The sequence below is a fragment of the Stomoxys calcitrans genome, chromosome 4, assembly GCF_963082655.1.
Source record: "Stomoxys calcitrans chromosome 4, idStoCalc2.1, whole genome shotgun sequence".
Taxonomy (NCBI): domain Eukaryota; kingdom Metazoa; phylum Arthropoda; class Insecta; order Diptera; family Muscidae; genus Stomoxys; species Stomoxys calcitrans.
Genome location: NC_081555.1, coordinates 70,092,609 through 70,116,105, shown reverse-complemented (window position 1 = coordinate 70,116,105; position 23,497 = coordinate 70,092,609). Strand labels below are relative to the sequence as shown.

The following is a 23,497-nucleotide window of genomic DNA, read 5'->3' as shown; positions in this document are numbered from 1 at the left end:
CGATAAGTATACCGATCGGCTTAGAATCACTTCCTTATTCGATTTAGCTAAGTCTGTCTGTCTGTGTGTCCATGTATTCTAGTAATCAACGCACTGGTCGCAATTTTGCTCAAGTCACTTTTTTTGTCCAAGGACGACCGCTATTGATTTTTCAAAAAAATCGGTCCAGATTTAGATATGGGTTCCACATATATTTTACAGCCGATATAGCCTTTTAAGGCTGTAGTAGCCACAATTTTGGTCCGATCTTTTCACCATTTTGCATGAGAGGTTTAATACGTGTGCAACATTTTATGAAAATCGGTTCAGATTTGGATATATTGTAGTTTCCATTTAGACCTTTCATCCGATAGGGCCTTTTAGGCTATAGTCGGTTCGATCTTTATAAAATTTAGCATGAGGATTTTTATATAACGTTCTAGCACGTGTGCTAAATATCATTAAAGTCTGCCCAGATTATGTTATATCTCCGATAAGTCTGTAGTAGTAGTCCTATCGAAAACAATCTAACAAGGTTCCATTCAGTTCTTTAATAGGTATGCAAAATTAAAGTCTGACTAAATTTCAACATATGTTTTATGCATTAAAAGTAGTATGTATGTTGACTCGGTGGTGTAGGGTATAATATGGACGGTTCCGCCCGACTTTTGCCTTTCCTTACTGGTTTTTCTTTTTATACGTCTTAGTCCGAAGTAATATCATATGCAGGGCATGTGGGGAAGAGAATGAGACGTTGGAACATTTCCTATGTGATTGCCTGGCTTTCACGGCTAATAGACACCGGTACTTAGGTGGGGACACAATACCAGACATGAACCAACTAAGGGGCTTGGTATGGAAAACAATTAGGGATTTTGTAAGCAGCACGGAGTTCCTGAATTAAATTTTCTTTTTCGAGATTACTTTATAGAATTTAGAGCGCACAACAAGCCGAATACTGGATTAGGTGTATGACCATAGTGGCATGCAGCGGATCAATACTTCTATGCGCTGTATCTCTTTTTAGGCAAACAAAGAATATTGAAAAAGAACTGTTATGCAATTGGAGCTGAACATTGTAGAAGTCATTGTGTAGTATATATGGGATAAAAATCGCGCCTTGTGGGTCTCAAGAAGCAAAATCGGGGGATAGGTTTATGTGGGAGCTGTATCAAGCTATTGATCGATTCTGACCATATTGGACCATATTGGTCATGCAAGAAGTCGTTGTACAAAATTTTTGCCACATCGGATGAGAATTGCGCCCTCTAGAGGCTCTAGAAGTCAAAATCCCAGATCGGTTTATATGGCGACTATATCAGGTTATTTACCGATTTGCGCCATACTAAGCACAGTTATTGGAAGTCATAACAAAACACCTCATATAAAATTTCAGCCAAATCGGATGAGAATTGCTCCCTCTAGAGGCTCAGGAAGTCAATACCTAAGATCGGTTTATATGGCAGCTATATCAAAACATGGACCGATTTAGCCCATTTACAATTACAACCGACCTACACTAATAAAATGTATTTGTACAAAATTTCAAACGGCTTTACTCCTTCGAGAGTTAGCGTGCTTTTGACAGACAGACGGACGGACGGACATGGCTAGATCGGCTTAAAATGACGATCAAGAATACATACACTTTATGTGGTCTCAGACGCATATTTCGAGGTGTTACAAAGAGAAGGACGAAATTAGTATACCCCCATCCTATGGTTTAGGATATAAAAATAGATAATTTTATTCAAATCGGTTCTGATTTGATATAGCTCCCATATATATTTTTTCGTCCGATTTTGAACAATACTCAATAATTTAGTAATTTGTTAACTTATTTTCACAAAATTTAGCACGAAGGTTTCTCTTACAACTCTTCTGATGACTGATGAATTTCATTGAATAGTTCCCATATATATGCATCTACCGATTTTCACTTTTAAGGCCTTTGCTAACTCATTTATCTATCGAACTCCTAAAAAAATCAAATGTAACCAAATTTTAAATTCGACGACTTAGCCTGCATATCCAATGTGGTGTACGGTATGAAAAGGTCATCTTCGCCCGACTTTAGTCCATCCTTACTTGTTTTATATATAGACCGATCTTTGAATATAAGGTCTTAATCACATAAAAAGCTGATTTGTTGTCCGATGTCACCGAAACTGTGATTTGTATAAGATTTCTCTGGGGCCTGAATGAAATATGATTCAGACCAGCCCCATTTGCATATTACTATGGATATGGTAGTGGGGTCATAATAAAATGGGATGTTTAATATCTCCATGGTGGTAGGTATCCAAAGTTCGGCACGGCCGCACTTAACACGGTTTTACTTGTTCTAAGGTAGAAACTATCAAATGCAAACGGTTCCCAAAAATCTCGCTCCTAATTTTTCTCAAAATATTTTTATACCCTCCACCATAAGATGGGGGGTATACTAATTTCGTCATTCTGTTTTTAACTTCTCGAAATATTCATCTAAGACCCCATAAAGTATATATATTCTTGATCGTCGTGACATTTTATGTCGATCTAGCCATGTCCGTCCGTCCGTCCGTCTGTCTGTCGAAAGCACGCTAACTTCCGAAGGAGTAAAGCTAGCCGCTTGAAATTTTGCACAAATACTTCTTATTAGTGTAGGTCAGTTGGTATTGTAAAAGGGCCATATCGGTCCATGTTTTGATATAGCTGCCATATAAACCGATCTTGGGTCTTGACTTCTTGAGCCTCTAGCGTGCGCAATTCTTATCCGATCAGAATGAAATTATGCACGATGTGTTTTGCTATTATATCCAACAACTTTGCCAAGTATGGTTCAAATCGGTCCATAACCTGATATAGCTGCCATATAAACCGATCTTGGGTCTTGACTTCTTGAGCCTCTAGAGTGCGCAATTCTTATCCGATTGAAATAAAGTTTTGCACGACGTGTTTTGTTATTATATTCAACAACTGTGCCAAGTACGGTTCAAATCGGCCCATAACCTGATATAGCTGCCATATAAACCGATCTTGGGTCTTGACTTCTTGAGCCTCTAGAGGGCACATTGGAATGAAATTTTGCACAACGTGTTTTGCTATGATACCCAACAACTGTACCAAGTATGGCTGAAATCGGTCCATAACCTGATATAGCTGTCATATAAACAGATCTGGGGATTCGACTTCGTGAGCTTTTAGAGGGCGCAATTCCTATCTGATTTGGCTGAAATTTTGCATGACTTTTTTTATTTTTACTTTCAACAACTGTGTCAAATAAGGTTCAAATCGGTTCATAACCTGATATAGCTGCCATATAAACCGATCTGGGATCTTGACTTCTTGACCCCTAGAGGTCGCAATTATTATCCGATATGCCTAAAATTTTGTACGACGGATCCTCTCATGACCATCAACAAACGTGTTTATTATGGTCTGAATCGGTCTATAACCCGATACAGATCCCATATAAATCGTTCTCTCTATTTTACTTCGTGAGCCCCAATGGGCCCAATTCTTATACGAATTGGCTGAAATTTTACACAGGTCTCCAACATATAATTTAATTGTGGTCCGAACCGGACCATATCTTGATATCGTTTTAATAGCAGAGCAACTCTTTTCTTATATCCTTTTTTGCCTAAGAAGAGATGCCGGGAAAAGAACTCGACAAATGCGATCCATGGTGGAGGGTATATAAGATTCGGCCCGGCCGAACTTAACACGCTTTTACTTGTTTTTGTATAAGTTATTCACCTTTGTAAAATTGCAGACATTCTACATGCCAATTTAACTCACTTGAATGACGAGAACATTTTATTGATTAATCAAATCTTCATTGGGCTATCTCTTTCCTTAGTCGTGCTAGAGTTGTTTTTAGGCAGCTCTATTTTTGGGTATTTTCTACACGCTCGCTACTAATGGGTTAACCAAATTTTATTTGATTGAAAAAAGGGATAATAAGAAAAAGGAAAACGGCGTTATGTTCGGCTGGGCCGACCTTTGGATACCCACCATCTCGGGTGTATGTGAAAACCACCTTTCGTCATGATCCGGTGGAAATGCATACCTTATACCCCCATAGCAGCTTTATCGAAAAATGGTGCGATTTGGACCAAATTCGACACGGATATTGAGTGGTCTATTAAGTACAAGCCACTTTTCAATTTTCAAAATATTGCTCTTTTTGATGCCATATCCAAATATTGACCGATCTGAACCATATACTATACGGATGTCAAGTTAAATTAGGCTCCTTAAGTCACGATGTCAAATTTCAGCGAAATCGGATTATAAATGTGGCTTTTATGGGGCCAAGACTTTAAATCGAGAGATCGGATTAACTGGCAGCTATATCAAAAACTGAACCGATGTGGACTAAACTGAAGAGGGCTGACGAAGGGCCTAACACAACTCACTGTCTCAAATTTTGGCGAAATCGGACAATTATTGTGCCTTTTATGAGCCCAAAACCTTAAATCGAGAGATCGGTCTATATGGCAGCTATATCCAAATCTGGACCGATCTGGGCAAAATAAAAGACGAATATCGAAGGGCCTAACACAACTCACTGTTCCAAATTTGAGCAAAATCGGATAATAAATGTGGCTTTTATGGGTCTAAGACGCTAAATCGGCGGATCGGTTTATGTGGGGGCTATATCAAGATATAGTCCGATATAGCCCATCTTCGAACTTTACCTGTTTATGAACAGAAAAATAATCTGTGCAAAATTTCAGCTCGATATCTCTATTTTTAAAGACTGTAGCGTGATTTCAACAGACAGATGGACGGACATGGCTAGATCGTCTTAGATTTTTACGCTGATCAAGAATTTATATATACTTTATAGGGTTGGAAATGGATATTCGGATGTGTTGCAAACGGAGTGACAAAATGAATATACCCCCATCCTTCGGTGGTGGATATAATGAATTAATATCCAGAAAATAATAAATCGAATAGTCAGATAAATAATTTGTAATGTGTTGCTATATGGCCAGTCGTGTCCCTTTGCCTAACTCATGTGCCACATTTGTGAGGTTTATATCCAACTATCTATATTACAATCTATGAAATTAACTAAGAATTTAGTTTGGTAAGTGTAATGACCTAAACTAGTATACCTGTAGTTCAGGGACCATGAAGTTCATCTCAAATATTGTAATTATCTTTTTTTTCCAAAATGTTTGAAGGGAAAACACATTTTCTCCAATTACCTATTTCTTAGGAACTTCTAAGAGCTTTATCACCCTTATCAAGATGCCTCTCTAAAAAATCATTTATGTGATTGTCTGTTTGCACATGTGTAAGACATGAGCACATTAACGGTGTTAATTTTTCGCACTAATACGGGGACAATGTGTTCTTCATCTTCACATCCTTTCATTTACTTTCGATAAGTGTATATGTTGCGTGTGTGTGCTGGTGATGAATTTTGGCGTCAGAAAGAGGAAAGAGAGTAAGGATCACGACGGCAATGACAGAATGGTTAACTCATCGTCATTAACAACATCATGGAATCCTTACAACATAATCAGTAAAGTATATAATGTGTGTGTGTGTGTGTGTGTGATTGAGGGAAGGAGATAACCCTTTCAACAATGGTCGTTGAAAGAGCTCAAATAAGGAGAGAGAGAGAGAGAGAGAGCGAGAGAAGAGAACAATGTTTTGACACAATTTACATACACATACACACTAAGAACATGATTTCTTGTCAATGTGGCTGTAAGCAGCATTCTCTTGTTGTTATTGCTGTTGCCTTCCAAGTCCACTGTATTGAAATATTTTCTGAACTAATGACACCATGCTACGTTAGCTCATTCAATCCCTATCTCTATCTCTATCATCATCAACATCATCATTATCCTCATAATGCTTTATTGATTAATGAGTTCATGAGGACATTATAAAAGAGTTTAGTATGACATTTTTAATGCGCTATACCCTTTTGTCCTTTGCCAGCGGCAGCTGTTGGAGTGTGTGTGTATGCGTGTGTGTGTGTGAGCGTGTTTGCGTCTTATTGAAGGCTATGGTCGGAATTATATGCGTTATTGCTAGGCGTCCACTTAGGCGTCCCTTTTGTTTGCATTTTTTACGCTTTTTGTTAAAAAAGTAATTTTATCGATGATAAATGTCAGACTATAACAAATAATAGTGCCACGACGATTCCCCAGATACTCATCATAATGGCGAATATTTATCACTGTCAATGTACTAAGCGTGTCTTATGTCAGCATGTGAAGCTTATCCATATGCATATAAGCAAATAATAGGGAGCGCCGTGGACAAACCCACAAATACACACACACAAAAATTAATTACATGCTATAAAAGTACGCAATTGATTTGTCATGGAAATTTTATATAGAGGTTTACGCGATTACAATGTATAAAAGGTATTTATGAATACAATCGCAACATTCATGTTCTCAGTCTTACTATAGCAACTGAGCCATGGTTTTACGGCAGATAGGAAAATGTCATCCTTGTATATAGAAACTATTTTATAACTGATCGCCAGAAATGGTCAGTAAAAAGTTGTAAACGTCGAAAACGTCATATACTTGTATAAAAAGTAGTAAACGTCATAAATTTCAAATATTCTCCCCTACTAGTTAGCTTTCGACATAATATCATTGTTTAAGATTTGTTGTTGTTGCTATAGCACCTAAATGAAATTCTTCAAAATTTTATATGATAAAAATTTGTATACCCTCCACCATAGGATGGGATATACTACATTCGTCATTCTGTTCTTCTCTAAATATTCACCTAAGATCCCATAAAGTATATATAATCTTGATAGCCATGTCCGTCCGTCCGTCTGTCCGTCTGTCTGTCTGTCCAAAACACGCTTACTTTCGAAGGAGTAAAGCTATCCGCTTAAAATTTTGCACAAATACTTCTTTTTAGTGTAGGTCAGTTGGGATTGTAAATGAGCTATTTCGGTACATGTTTTAATATAGCTGCCATATAAACCGATCTTGGATCTTTACTTCTTGAGCCACTAGAGGACGCAATTCTTATCTGATTTGGCTGAAATTTTACACGAAATGTTTTGTTATTATTGGGTTGCCCAAAAAGTAATTGTCGGTAATATAGTAGTAATATAGGCGGCGTTGACAAATTTTTTCAACGACTTGTGACTCTGTAATTGCATTCTTTCTTCTGTCAGTTAACAGCTGTTACTTTTAGCTTGCTTTAGAAAAAAAGTGCGCGAAATTTTGTTTACATTTGTTTGTTTGGCGTCAATTTTAATATGGGTACCACATGTATTGAAAGAAATTCATTTAACAAACCGAATCAACGCTTGTGATATGCACCTTAAACGCAATGAATTCGATCCGTTTTTAAAACGAATCATAACTGGAGATGATTAATTCGGATGATTACTGTCAACAATTGGACAAATTGAATACAACCATCAAGGGGAAGCGACCAGAATTGGTCAATCGTAAAGGTGTCATATTCCACCAGGACAACGCTAGACCGCACACATCTTTGGTCACTCGCCAAAAACTGAGTGAGCTTGGCTGGGAACTTTTGATGCATCCACCATATAGCCCTGACCTTGCACCATCAGACTACCATTTATTTCGGTCTTTGCAGAACTCCTTAAATGGTAAAACTTTCGGCAATGATGAGGCTATAAAATCGCACTTGGTTCAGTTTTTTGCAGATAAAGGCCAGAAGTTCTATGAGCGTGGAATACTAAATTTGCCAGGAAGATGGCAAAAGGTTATCGAACAAAATGGCAATTATATATTTGATTAAAGTTCATTCTAAGTTTTATTAAAAATGCATTTACTTTCTTTTAAAAAATCCGCAATTACTTTTTAGGCAACCCAATATTTCCAACAACTGTGCCAAGTATGGGTGAAATCGGTGCATAACCTGATATAGCTGTCATATAAACCCTTCTGAGGTCTTGACTTCTTGAGCCTCTAGGGGGCGCAATACCTATCCGATTTGGCACAAAGTTCTTCGTTACGACTTCCAACAACTGTGCCGAGTGCTGTTCAAATCGGTCCATAACCTGATATAGCTGCCATATAAACCGATCTGGGATCTTGACTTCTTGAGCCTCAAGAGGGCGTAATTATTATCCGATTTAACTGAAATCTTTGCACAAAGTGTTTTGGTATTACTTCCAATCACTGTGCTAAGTATGATTCAAATCGGTTCATAATCTGGTATAGCTGTCATATAAACCGAGCGCGCAATCCTCATTCGATTTGGCTGAAATTTTGCATGAGGTGTTTTGTTATGACTTCCAATAACTGTGCTAAGTAAGGCGTAAATAAATAAATAGAACTTGTGTTATGGTGGTGTTCGGAGGTGCAGGACTTACCGGACGATAAATCCGCGGTTGTAGTGTCATGTGGTGCCTTGCCGTTATGCTGGCGTTGAGCACGGCTAGAGCTCGCCGGATGGGGGTGGTTCTTGCAACCAATGACAACCTTACACCATACACAAAAATCATACCGGTCTTAACTAAATAAAAATGAAAAAGGAAGGCCGAAATAAGTCCACAAAGATAGGGGTAGACGAAGATACAATGCAAAAAACAAGTAAAAGCGTGCTAAGTTCGGCCGGGCCGAATCTTATATACCCTCCACCATGGATCGCATTTGTTGAGTTCTTTTCCCGGCATCTCTTCTTAGGCAAAAAAGGATATAAGAAAAGAGTTGCTCTGCTATTAAAACGATATCAAGATATGGTCCGGTTCGGACCACAATTAAATTATATGTTGGAGACCTGTGTAAAATTTCAGCCAATTCGTATAAGAATTGCGCCCATTGGGACTCACGAAGTAAAATAGAGAGAACGATTTATATGGGATCTGTATCGGGCTATAGACCTATTCAGACCATAATAAACACGTTTGTTGATGGTCATGAGAGGATCCATCGTACAAAATTTCAGGCATATCGGATAATAATTGCGACCTCTAGGGGTCAAGAAGTCAAGATCCCAGATCGGTTTATATGGCAGCTATATCAGGTTATGAACCGATTTGAACCTTATTTGACACAGTTGTTGAAAGTAAAAATAAAATACGTCATGCAAAATTTCAGCCAAATCGGATAGGAATTGCGCCCTCCAGAAGCTCAAGAAATCAAATCCCCAGATCTGTTTATATGACAGCTATATCAGGTTATGAACCGATTTGAACCATACTTGGCACAGTTGTTGGATATCATAACGAAATACTTCGTGCAAAAATTCATTCAAATCGGATAAGAATTGTGCCCTCTAGAGGGTCAAGAAGTCAAGACCCAAGATCGGTTTATATGGTAGCTATTACAGGTTATGGACCGATTTGAACCATACTTCGCACAGTTGTTGGATATCATAACAAAACACGTCGTGCAAAATTTCATTTCAATCGGATAAGAATTGCGCACTCTAGAGGCTCAAGAAGTCAAGACCCAAGATCGGTTTATATGGCAGCTATATCAGGTTATGAACCGATTTAAACCATACTTGGCACAGTTGTTGGATATCATAGCAAAACACGTCATGCAAAATTTCATTCCAATCGAATGAGAATTGCGCACTCTAGAGGCTCAAGAAGTCAAGACCCAAGATCGGTTTATATGGCAGCTATATCAAAACATGGACCGATATGGCCCATTTACAATACCAACCGACCTACACTAATAAGAAGTATTTGTGCAAAATTTCAAGCGGCTAGCTTTACTCCTTCGGAAGTTAGCGTGCTTTCGACAGACAGACGGACGGACGGACGGACGGACGGACAGACGGACGGACATGGCTAGATCGACATAAAATTTCACGACGATCAAGAATATATACACTTTATGGGGTCTCAGACGAATATTTCGAGTAGTTACAAACAGAATGACGAAATTAGTATACCCCCCATCTTTTGGTGGAGGGTATAAAAAGGAGAACACGTTCACTCACGAAATGAATGGACAAATAACCTACACTGCACCGGACGATACGTGGCTTGGCGGCTGACTTGCCAAGCTTTTGCCCTCCCACAGAAGCCGCAATCGGGCTTCACCATGATATCCATTCCCATGTATTGAATATCCCAAAGCCAGTACCTTTACTTACCCTTGAACTTTGTCCCTACCACCTTCCGAAATTAGCCTAAGCCAACAACATGTTCGGTATTCTGTTCAAAGTTATATAATCTTTCATAATTTTATTCAAGCGAACAACTAAAATACAAAACCGAATTGCAATTGAAATTTAGTTTGAAAATCCAATAGGAAGGTAAATGCAAACATTCGGAAATGTGAAATTTAAAAAGATAAAAAAAGAAATAATCAAAAAAAAAAAAAAAAAATCAGCATAAACTTAGAAAAAAAAAACAGTAATAAGAAACGGCATTTCTCTTCTTCTCATAGTGTAGAAACAGAATCGATATTAATGCGAGATGGACTCCCAGATCGGTAGATGATGATGGCACCAGCTTGGTACCGTATGTGTCTGTCTGTTTATTAGTAAGTATGTTTATTTATTATACCCTCCACCATAAGATGGGGGGTATATTAATTTCGTCATTCTGATTGTAACTACTCGAAATATTCGTCTGAGACCCCATAAAGTATATATATTCTTGATCGTCGTGAAATATTATGTCGATCTAGCCATGTCAGTCCGTCTGTCCGTCCGTCCGTCAGTCTCTCTGTCGAAAGCACGCTAACTTCCGAAGGAGTAAAGCTAGCCGCTTGAAATTTTGCACAAATACTTCTTATTAGTGTAGGTCGGTTGGTATTGTAAATGGGCCATATCGGTCCATGTTTTGATATAGCTGCCATATATACCGATCTTGGGTCTTGACTTCTTGAGCCTATAGAGTGCGCAATTCTTATCCGATTGGGATGAAATTTTGCACGACGTGTTTTGTTATGATATCCAACAACTGTGCCACGTATGGTTCAAATCGGTTCATAACCTGATATAGCTGCCATATTAACCGATCTTGGGTCTTGACTTCTTGAGCCTCTAGAGTGCGCAATTCTTATCCGATTGGAATGAAATTTTGAACGACGTGTTTTGTTACGATATCCAACAATTGTGCTAAGTATGGTTCAAATCGGTTCATAACCTCATATAGCTGTCATATAAACCGATCTGGGATCTTGACTTCTTGAGCCTCTAGAGGGCGCAATTCTTATCCGATTGGAATGAAATTTTGCACAACGTGTTTTGCTATGATACCCAACAACTGTGCCAAGTATGGTTGAAATCGGTCAATAACCTGATATAGCTGTCATATAAACAGATCTGGGGATTTAACTTCTTGAGCTTCTAGAGGGCGCAATTCCTATCCGATTTGGCTGAAATTTTGCATAACGTATTTTATTTTTACTTTCAACAACTGTGTCAAATAAGGTTCAAATCGGTTCATAACCTGATATAGCTGCCATATAAACCGATCTGGGATCTTGACTTCTTGACCCCTATAAGTCGCAATTATTATCCGATATGCCTGAAATTTTGTACGACGGATTCTCTCATGACCACGTGTTTATTATGGTCTGAATGGGTCTACAGCCCGATACAGATCCCATGTAAATCGTTCTCTCTATTTGACTTCGTGAGCCCCAATGGGCGCAATTCTTATATGAATTGGCTGAAATTTTACACAGGTCTCCAACATATAATTTAATTGTGGTCCGAACCGGACCATATCTTGATATCGTTTTAATAGCAGAGCAACTCCTTTCTTATATCCTTTTTTGACTAAGAAGAGATGCCGGGAAAAGAACTCGACAAATGCGATCCATGGTGGAGGGTATATAAGATTCGGCCCGGCCGAACTTAGCACGCTTTTACTTGTTTTTCTTTGTGTTTGGTACCTATATTTGCATTAATATTTTTATACCCACCACAGAAGGATGGGGGTATATTCATTTTGTCATTCCGTTTGCAACACATCGAAATATCCATTTCCGACCCTATAAAATATATATATTCTTGATCAGCGTAAAAATCTAAGACGATCTAGCCATATCCGTCCGTCTGTCCGTCTGTCTGTTGAAATCACGCTACAGTCTTTAAAACTAGAGATATTGAGCTAAAATTTTACACAGATTCTTTTTTTGTCCATAAGCAGATTAAGTTCGAAGATGGGCTATATCGGACTATATCTTGATATAGCCCCCATATAGACCGATCCGCCGATTTAGGGTCTTAGGCCCATAAAAGCCACATTTATTATCCGATTTTGTTGAAATTTGGGACAGTGAGTTGTGTTAGGCCCTTCGACATCCTTTGTCAATTTGGCTTAGATCGGTCCAGATTTGGATATAGCTGCCATATAAACCGATCCTCCGGTTTAGGGTCTTAGGCCCACAAAAGCCACATTTATTATCCGATTTTGATAAAATTCGGGGCAGTGAATTGTATAAGGCCTATCGACATCCTTCATTAATTTGGCTCAGATCGGTCCAGATTTAGATATAGCTGTCATATAGATCGATCCTGCGATTTATGGTGTAAGGCCCATAATAGCCACATTCATTATCCGATTTTGCTGAAATTTGGGACAGTGAGATGTGTTAGGCTCTGCGACATATTTCTTCAATTTGGTCCAGATCGGTTCAAATTTGGATATAGCTGCCATATAGACCGATTTCTTGATTTATGGTTTTGGGCCCATAAAATGCTCTTTTATTGCCCTATGTCCCCGAAATTTAGAACAGTGAGTTAAGTTAAGCCCCTTGACGTACTTCTGCAATATCGCACAGATCGGTCCAGATTTGGATATAGCTGCCATATAGACCGATATATAGGTTTTGGGGCCATAAAAGACGCATTTATTGTCCGATGTCGCTGAAATTTGAGACAGTGAGTTTGGTTAGACTCTTCGACGTCCTTCTTCAATTTTGCCCAGATCGGTCCAGATTTGAATATAGCTGCTATATAGACCGATCTCTGGATTTAAAGTTTAGGGCCCATAAAAGAGGCATTTATTGTCCGATTTCGCCGAAATTTGGGACAGTGCTTAGTGTTAGGCTCTTCGACATGTTTATGCAACTCGGCCCAAATCGGTCCAGATTTGGATATAGCTGCCATGTAGACCGATATCACGATTTAAAGTCTTGGCCCCATAAAAGGCGCATTTATAATCCGATTTCACTGAAATTTGACACAGTGACTTATGTTCGGCTTTTCGACATCCGTGTCGTATATAGTTCAGATCGGTATGAGGTATATGAGTATAAGGTATGAAATTTTCACCGAATTTTGATGAAAGGTGGTTTACATATATACCCGAGGTGGTGGGTATCCAAAGTTCGGCCCGGCCGAACTTAACGCCTTTTTACTTGTTTGTATGTTCTTTTCATGTAGTCTTTTTATCTCGGTGGCGTTATATTTAAAAATATACATATGCATGTATTTTTCTTAGCTTCTCTTGCATTAGAGACAGCACATTCGGCCTCACTATTGGGACACTACCCCCACTTCAAACCTACGCCAAAGCTACCTAAGCTGAGCTCAACCTGAGACGCCTTGGGCACCTTTTATACAAAAGTCAAAAAAGGTAAATATCATAGAATCTTAACACGATTGTCCTACCTAGCCACTCTTAATAAACATTTGCATTTTTCTTTATTTACAAATATAGGCTGAAACAAAAGGAAAATAAGGAAGTCAGGTCTGGAGTCCGTTTGTCCGAAGTTAGTGGTAATTCAACCGTCCGCATAGGGCTTTACATGCGGCATGTCGGCCTGAGCATGCCAGTTTGCTGCGTCTCCCACGTTGATTGAAGCGGTGATGGTGGCTGGACGTGGCCGAAAAGATACATTTATATTCGTAGTTGCTTGTAATGTTGAGGTTTATTTAGCTTGTAAGTTTTTATGTTTTATTTAGCTTGTAAGTGTTTATGGTTTCTTTAGCTTTTAAGTGTTTAGATAGTTTATTTTACTTTGTAAGTTATTTAGCAAGTAAGTTCATTTTGCTCTTTAAATTAGGTTTAAAATTCAAATTACAATGTTTGTTTGGCACATAATTAACCATCAATAAAAAAACACAACCATTAACACCTCTTTCTTCTTCTTTAAAAGTGTTGGTTAGGTCATACTACAAGGCATATGCCTGGCTTTAGTTTTCACAACAACAAAAAAAAAAAAAAAACACTCGATTTCACTCGATTCCACACGTCCAACCTGCTTCAATGTTCAAATCCAAGAGAAAGGAAAAAGCCCAGGAAATCGTCCATCTTCCAAAAATTTCCTGTCATGCCCCTTTTTCCTTTCACTTTTCTTCTCATTGTTTGTATTTGAACCCAAGCCACCAGTCATGAACACCGCACCTATACGGCAGCTGTTTATGCCGTGTTGCCAATCAAATACACCTTGTGTCATTCATAATAACACGGTTAGTGGCCCTATACAAGTCTTGACATCGCGCACACAACACTTGATATAGCTGCCATATAAACCGATCTGGGATCTTGACTTCTCGAACCTCTAGAGGGCGCAATTCTCATCCGATTTGGCTGAAATTTTGTACAACGACTTCTCTCATGACCTTCAACATACGTGTTTTATATAGTCTGAATCGATCAATAGCTTGATACAGCTCCCATATAAACCTATCTCCCGATTTTGCTTCTTGAGCCCCTACAAGACGAAATTCTTATCCGAATGAACTGAAATATTACACAATGACTTCTATAATGTTCAGCATTCATTTATGGTCCGAATCGGACTATAGCTCCAATAGCATAACAGATCTTATTCAATATTCTTTGTTTGGCTAAGAAGTGATACCACGCATAGAACTCGATAAATGCGGTCCATGGTGGAGGGTATATATATGATTCGGCCCGGCCGAACTTAGCACGCTCTTACTAAGCTAAATTTCATCAATTCGGTCCAGATTTAGATAAAGCTTCCATTTATACAATATCTTCAACTGATGTGGACTGTAGACTGTAGTAGCTACAATTTAGAATTTTTCGTAAGAAAATCTATCAAGGTTCTATTCAATAGGTATGTACAATAAAGGCTGACTAGATTTCAACATAGGTTTCATGTATTAAAATTAGTACGTAGACTCGGTGGTGTAGGGTATTATACAGTTGGCTCCGCCCGACTCTTGGCTTTGCTTACCCTTTAGAGTAGTATGTAGTTGTTGTTCACTTTCGCAGTACACCCTAATATGCATGTAGTTATTGTTTATGCATCGGTAAATATACACTCGTATGTACTTATAAGTGACTACGTTTTGTTGGAAATTAGTAATCGTGTTTGTTATCGTATTGCGCTGCTTTTATGGCAATATGCTCAAGCAAATGCTTTCGATGTCATGATGACACTAACGATGTTTTCTTTTGAAAACTTTGGAAAATTATTCTGCAGTCAAGAATGCACATTTGCAGCAATAGCTGCCATTGAAAGTGAATTGAAATTGTGTCATTGTCGTGTTATGCCAACAACATGCAATGTCGTTAGCACTACCCAATTGTCCTTGCGAATGAGAGGAAATACAACTTCAATTACAATTCACAACAACATTTTATTGGTGCAAGACACGATTATTTATGTGCTATGCATGCCATCGAAATACTCAATAAATTATTCTGACATCTCTAATGGGGATATAATTTTCAATTAGGGCTGCAAACAATTTCGCTTACCACTTGACTGCATTGAATCTCTAGCTACTGAAAGTAATTCTTTTCGAATGATGGGAGTCCTAATTAGTTTGCTTTCGAATGAACTCAGTTGTAAAGGTTTATTGCGCGCGGAAGAATGCCAGCTGGTACTTGTGTTTGAATGGTGTGCTTTAGATGGTTCAAGGAACGTATACTTGTTGGTGAGGCACATTGCAATACTGATACGCAACCAAGTACTTATGCATGCAAACCCAAATGAGCAATGTTATCACATTCACAACATCCCATGAATAATATACACAAAATTATTGCACAAATCGTAACAAAATTTTGTTTTTTCGGGAAAATGGTTTCAATGGAAGTGAGACAAGTGTTGATCCATTCTGTATCAAATTCAGATAAAAGTGATTAGATTTGTACGAATGAGATCAAGAACGCATGTCGTCTAATAGGTAAATAAGCAATTGTTTCGGCTAATTAAAAAAAAGAAAATTTTTTAGTTGCACAAAAGCTTGCACGCTATTCTTGCAAATATACTAGAAAACAAAGCGTATGACATGAAAAATATGCCTGTGCCATATTGAAGATAACCCGTCCGATACGGGATGACTGTGAGCACCAACAGGCTGGAACTTTGAGCTGCGACTTGTTTGGTTATCACGGGAAGCTTAGCTGAACGCTACCCGGCGCGTCCACAAGTTGCGGATGGTGGAAAGCTCCTTTTTCTGCGGAGTAGCTGCAAATGTGGCCGCGGGCAGTCAGCGATTTTCGAGAGGAGAGTCTCAGCGAGGAGTCAGGTGGCACTGGCTCTTAACTAAATACTGAGTGCCAATGATACTCGAGATGACAAGGCGAGTTACTTGCACCTTAAAATAACCAATAGCCAACATCAGCGTCTGTTCCCAGGTTAGGGGCGGCTGGCGGCGAGCGTCGGATCTTGGAGCAAGCGGCTCGCCACAACGAGGGATACGTGATAGAAAACCCATGCGGTTGGGGCGCTAGGCCTATGGGAAACAAAGGAATAGTAAAAACGGACCCCCCCAACGTTGACGACCCACGCAAACGAAAAAATTACCATGATTTGCGGATATGCACCTGGAATGTCCGCACTCTTTCTAGAGAAGGTGGATGTATTAGAGAAGTACAAGGCAGATATAACCGCCTTACAGGAAGTGCGATGGACTGGGAATGGCGTCACTACAACACAAAACGGTGACGAACTATACCATAGCTGCCATAACACGAGGCATAAATTTGTCTGCGGATTTGTGGTTAGTCGGAGACTGAAACACCTTGTCTCCAGCTTTACTCCGGTGGATGAGAGGCTAGCCACAATCCGCATAAAAGCCAAATTCTTCAACATCAGTCTTATTTGTGCCCATGCCCCGACAGAAGACAAAGACGAGCAGACCAAGGATATTTTCTACGAGCGCCTAGAGAGAGAATATGACCGCTGCCCCGCCCATGATATTAAAATCGTTCTGGGAGATTTTAATGCGAAAATAGGGAAGGAAGACCTTTGTGGTCCAACAGTCGGAAAGTTTAGCCTCCACGAGATAACGTCCAGTAATGGGTTGAGGCTGATAGATTTCGCCGCGGCAAAAAAACATGGTAGTTAGTAGCACCAGATTTCAACATAAAAATATTCACAAAGCCACATGGCTGTCACCGATCAAAACACGAGAAACCAAATTGATCACGATGTGATAGATAGAAGGCATTCATCCAGCGTGTTCGATGTACGATCGATCCGTGGAGCGAATATAGATTCGGACCATTACCTTGTTGCAGCACAGGTTCGCACCCGTTTGAACATGGCGAGGAAAGTACGATCTGACACTGCACGGAAGCTGGACATTGAAAAGCTGCAAACTCAACAAATGGCAGCGGAATACTCCACTCGACTGACCCAACTGCTTGATGAAAGCACTCCTTGTTCCGATGATATAATGGCGCAGTGGCAAACTGTTGCCCACTCCATGGAAAATGCCGCGAAATCCGAACTTGGGTACCGGAAGGCTCCTCCAAAAAACCCATGGTACGACCAAGAGTGTCGAGATGCTACTGAAGCCAAGAATGCGGCATATAGAGAAACCCTGCAATCAGTAGCAACGCCAGATGAAGGAGAGGTATCGGGAGAAAAGGAAAGAGGAGAAACGTCTATTCCGCGGAAAGAAAAAGGAAATAGAAAGACGTGAGTGTGAGCGAATTGAGATGTACAGGAGTCAGAATGAAGTCCGGAAATTCTACCAAAGAATTAAACACCAAACCGATGGCTTTGGTGCAGACACACCCTCCTGGAGAGACAAAGAAAGAAATCTGGTAACTGACGCAGATAACATGCTGAGAATATGTAAAGAACATTTTACCCAACTGCTAATGTCCGATGTTGGCGGCGAAGAGGATACCGCAGAACCAATCCCTGATGAAGGGACCAATCCCTGATGAGAACCAATCCCTGATGATTCTGACTAGTAGGTAAACATTCTATTTACCTCCTAGTCAGAATGAGGTCCAAGTAGCAGTAACCCGACTAAAGAACATCAAGGCAGCAGGAGCCGACGGGTTACCCGCTGAACTATTTAAGACCGGAGGCGACACGCTGATAAGGCGTATGCATCAGCTTATCTGCGCTATCTGGCTAAAAGAACGCATACCCGATGATTGGAACCTCAGCATACTATGTCCCGTACACAAGAAAGGAGACAAGACGAAATGTGCCAACTACAGAGGAATAAGTCTCCTCCCCATCGCATACAAGATACTCTCGAGCGTACTGAGTGAAAGATTAAAATCTAAAGTCAATGAGATAATTGGGCCCTATCAATGCGGCTTTAGACCAGGTAAATCCACCCTAGACCAGATATTCACACTGCGCCAAATCCTGGAAAAGACCCGAGAAGGACAAATCAACACCTACCACCTCTTTGTTGACTACAAAGTCGCCTTCGATACTCCTTTACGTTCAAAGGTATTTCAAGCCATGTCTGAGTCTGGTATCCCCGCAAAATTAATAAGACTCTGCAGGATGACACTTGCTGATACGCGTTCCGCAGTAATAATAGCAAAGAATCTCTCCGAACCATTTAATACCAAACTAGGTTTCAGACAAGGAGACATCCTATCGTGTGATCTTTTTAATATCCTGCTGGAGAAGATTATACGAGATGCAGATGTGAATAGATATGGCACACTAATCACAAAAGAGCACATGCTACTCGCCTATGCCGACGACATCGATATCATAGGTCGATCACCGGAAGTAGTAACTGCAGCCTTTGAAAGAATCGAAAGAGAGTCAGTGAAAATGGGTCAGGCAGTAAATGGAGATAAGACGAAATGGATGGTTTCAACTCCCAAAAAGCCTTGCACAACCGAGCAGATAAAGAAAGTTGGAGAAAGTTGGGAACCACAACTTTGAGATTGTCAGTAACTTTATCTACCTCGGCTCCGCCGTAACCGAAACGAATGACACCAGTTTTGAGATAAAGCGAAGAATAATACTGGCATACAGATGCTACTTTGGACCAAGTAAGCAATTTAGAAACAAGGCCATCTCTCGACAGACGAAGACTACACTTTATAAGACACTGATACTATCCGTGCTGTTATATGGTTCTGAAGTATGGGTACTTGTGAAAGCAGATGAGGCAGTGCTTGGAGTATTTGAGAGAAAGATTCTTCGTAAAATATATGGACCAGTTTGCGTTAACGGGGAATATAGGCGACGTATGAACCACGAGCTCTATGAGCTGTATGACGACGATAGCATAGTTAGCGTTGGATAGGTCATGTTGTCAGAATGGATGAAGAAGCTCCAGCAAAGAAGTCTTTTGAAGGCAAACACGGTGGTACACGCAAACCGGGAAGACCAAAAGCCCGATGGAAAGATCAAGTTGGGGGAGACACCTCGAAACTTGGTGTCAGAGTGAGAGCGGAAGATCGAGGCGCTTGGAACGCTATTCTACGTTCGGCTAGTGGAACAAGAACAAATATTCTGTCATAGCCAATTAAAGTAAAGTAAATATATTGAAGATAATTGGATGAAAATTGCGACCTGTATTACATAGCATGGACAGACAGGCGGGTGTTACAAACAAATGCAACTACGACTAGACGAAAATATTGACTATCGCATTGAGACCACTGTGTTTTAACTTGTTATTATAATTTGATATACTGTACAGATAATGCCATCAACTGTCTGGAAAAACATAATTTTTCCCACAGAACATGCGGTGTTCATTTATATAAATGCGTTGCCGTATAATTGTCAAAACTTTTGACTGATGTATGTCAAATACTTTTGATGTATTGCATTGTGATTTTTCATTCTCCTCCCTCTTTATTCGCGTAGGCGTATAAGTAATGTCCAGTACCACAAAACACTGTGGGCGCTTCATAAACCACTCGTCTGGCTTGCGACATTCGCATTAAATGTTTGCTTAGTTTTCCAAAAAATATGTAATTTCACACCAAATGAACTCCGATGAATATGCAAATTGCTTTCGGCAACAGATGGCTACAGAAGTGTGAGCTAAAATTCAAATGTTGATTACGTAAAAATGAGTAAGAGGAAGAAAAAAATCCAATTGACAACATTATTATGCTGAAATATATTCCACCCCTCAATTCTGTTGTCCAACTCCCATGGAATCTCCATGACAAAGCCCCCAAACCCCGCACCCGGTACTCACAACATTCTTAAGCGACTGTTTTCATTATCGGCGTCGAGAGGAAAACATTTTCATTCTACGATGTTCTTTCCCAGGAAAATGTCCATAATTAAATACTTTGCAAACTTTGTAAGTTGCCAACTTCCTCCTCAACAGAGGAACAGGAAAGGAGGGGAAGAATTCAACAAAAGGATGAACAACAACAAACATGAAGGATTCAAACAACAAAAGCGCATAACTTACATCGACGAATATTATGTAGGCTCGACAGAGGCTCGTCGGATGCAGGGGCTTGTAGTGATTGCCAAACGTGTACATGTAGATGAGACCAGGAGCCGGAAATATTACCGTCAGCATATCAAATATGGCCATACCTGAAAAGGGGACAAAAAAAAAACAAAGCAAACAAGTTATGATTGAAAATAATTAAAGTTTTAAGTAGCTTGAATGTAAAAAACAAAAAAGATACGGAGAATCTACAACCGAATAAAAGGCAACGATAATTAAATTCACTTCTTCCAGCTTCCTTAGTTAGGTTGGGCATTTTAATTAGCTTCGAGATTTAAATGGGGAACACCGAAAGTAAATGATTGTCAAAATGATGTTATCGTTATATGCCTTGAAACTTTGTGGACCGAAACAAGTAAAAGCGCGTTTAATTCGGCTAAATTCCACCCACCATTGATCGCAATCGACATGTTCTTTGAATGACTCCGATTTTTTGTGACTTCCAACAGCCATGACAAGTATGGTCCATTACTTGTCATGGCAGTTGGAAGTCGGACAGTAATTGCGCCCTCTAGAAACTCAAGTTAAAGATGGGCTTTCGGATTATATGAGAGCTATATCAGGTTAAAGACCGATTTGGATTATACTTCGTGCGCCTGTTGGAAGTTGTAGTGAAATAAAGTACAAAATTTCAATCAAATCGGTTGGTAATTGCACCTTCTAGAGGCTCAAGAAGTCAGCTTATAAATGAAAATCAGCTTATAAAACAGCTATATCAGGCTATGGACCGGTTTGAATCATTCATGGCATAATTATTAAAAGTCAGAACAAAAGACCTATTGTAAAATTTTAGCCAAATCGGATAAGAACTGCTCCCGAGTCAAGAAGTCAAAATCCCAGATCAGTTAATGTAGCAGCTATATCAAAACATAGACCGATATATCCCATTTATATTTCCGAACGACCTACACTAATAAGAAGAATTTGTGCAAAATTTCGCGCTTGAAATTTTGCACAAGCTTCGAAAATTTGCGTGCTTTCCATAGACAGGCAGACGGACGGACAAGGCTTGATCGAATTAAAATACTATGGCGATCAAGAATGTATACACTTTATGGAGTATTCGACCAATATTTAGAAGGAATAACGAAGTTAGTACTCTTCCATCCCAGGGTGAAGGGTATAGAATTATGAGAGAAATGTGTTTAGTTTTGCAGGGAATCTTATTTTCAAAACTGTTTGTCTGCTTCGAAACTGCGAAGGTAGTAGCATAGAAATAAATACTTTCACGAAAAGTGACAACCTTTTAAAACATATATTTTAAGTTGCAAGCCGCCATGGTGTTTAGTTTGCATGTCGTTTTCAAAAGTAAACGATCTAAGTGAATTTGTTAAAATTGAAAGTCCACCATTGCGATGGAAAAAATACACGAATTAAAGTTCGAATTGCTTCAGCAAGCACCTTATTCTTCGGATTTAGTTCTCTTGAACTAGTTTTTTTCAATCATAAAAAAGGGTTTGGCGGAAAAACTGCTTCGGCGAAGGAAGTTCTACTTTTTGCGTGTAAGTGGCACACACACAGTCAGGATGATCAGTTTGGTTTTCAAACCCAGTTTTTCGGTTTCTTGAGCTCAATACACCAACAAGTTTTTGAAAATTAACATTTTATCGAGTTTTTGTTAAATTGGATTCTTGCCAAAATCAATCGGTTTCTTGCTAATAGTTCATTCCTAATCATATTTTGGAATAGTTGTATCTTGTATACCTTTACACAAAATGTCCTAAGAAAAACTATCGAAATTCTATCTCTTAGGGAAATTATATCAGCATTTTATGCCCAAAAAAATCTTTGTCCTTACAGAAAATTTAACTAAAATTTGTTCTTTGGAAATTTTTTATCCATATCTTGTCCTAAAAAAATTATTGAATATTTTAAAAATTTTTTTTTTAAATTTCAACAAAATTTAAAAAAAAATTATTTATATTTGATCAATATATCATCATAAGAGAATTTTTATTGAAATCTTGTCTTATGAGAAAATGTCATTTAAATTTTGTTTTTTTTTAGAGGATTTCATAAAAATGTTGTCTTCAGCGAAAATTTAATTGAAATCTTTTCAAAAGGAAACATTTCATTAAAATTTCTTCTTTTTCTGCTGCAAAGTCTTAGCGAAATGATTTCTTTAGACGTTGTTTCTGCGCTAGATCCTTGTTGTCTCAAAAACTGAAAAAGTATATGCAGGTCATTAAAATCTCAAAAACTTAAACTTGTGTTCCGCCGTCCACCAGAGCACAATACCTTATAGCCCTATAGGTGTGACAATTGCAGTATGCAGCCAGTGAATGGAATACGGTTTAAACCCTAACTTTTGCCAGCGGCTCTCTTGCAGCTGTATTGCTGAAATTTGGGACAGTGAGTTGTCAGATTTGGATATAGCTGCCATATAGACCGATCCTCCGGTTTAGGGTCTTAGGCCCACAAAAGCCACATTTATTATCCGATTTTGATGAAATTCGGGGCAGTGAATTGTGTAAGGCCCATCGACATCCTTCGTTACATCCTTCGGCTCAGATCGGTCCAGATTTGGATATAGCTGCCATATAGATCGATCCTCCGATTTATGGTGTAAGGCCCATAATAGCCACATTCATTATCCGATTTTGCTGAAATTTGGGACAGTGAGATGTGTTAGGCCCTTTGACATATTTCTTCAATTTGGTCCAGATCGGTTCAAATTTGGATTTAGCTGTCATATAGACCGATTTCTTGATTTATGGTTTTGGGCCCATAAAATGCTCATTTATTGCCCGATGTCCCCGAAATTTGGAACAGTGAGTTCAGTTAAGCCCCTTGACATACTTCTGCAATATCGCACAGATCGGTCCAGATTTGGATATAGCTGCCATATAGACCGATATATAGGTTTTAGGTTTTGAGGCCATTAAATTTATTGTCCGATGTCGCTGAAATTTGAGACAGTGAGTTTGGTTAGGCTCTTCGACGTCCTTCTTCAATTTTG

General features: G+C 39.1%; 1 protein-coding gene across 1 annotated transcript in view; it reads right to left on the bottom strand.

Annotated features, from left to right (window-relative positions):
- LOC106093072 (sex peptide receptor) overlaps positions 1-23,497 on the bottom strand; it is an 87,589-nt gene that overhangs the window by 48,423 nt on the left and 15,669 nt on the right. The window contains exon 2 of the mRNA XM_013260053.2: positions 20,494-20,624. Coding sequence (XP_013115507.2) covers positions 20,494-20,624 — 131 coding nt within the window. The remainder of the gene's footprint in view (positions 1-20,493; positions 20,625-23,497) is intronic.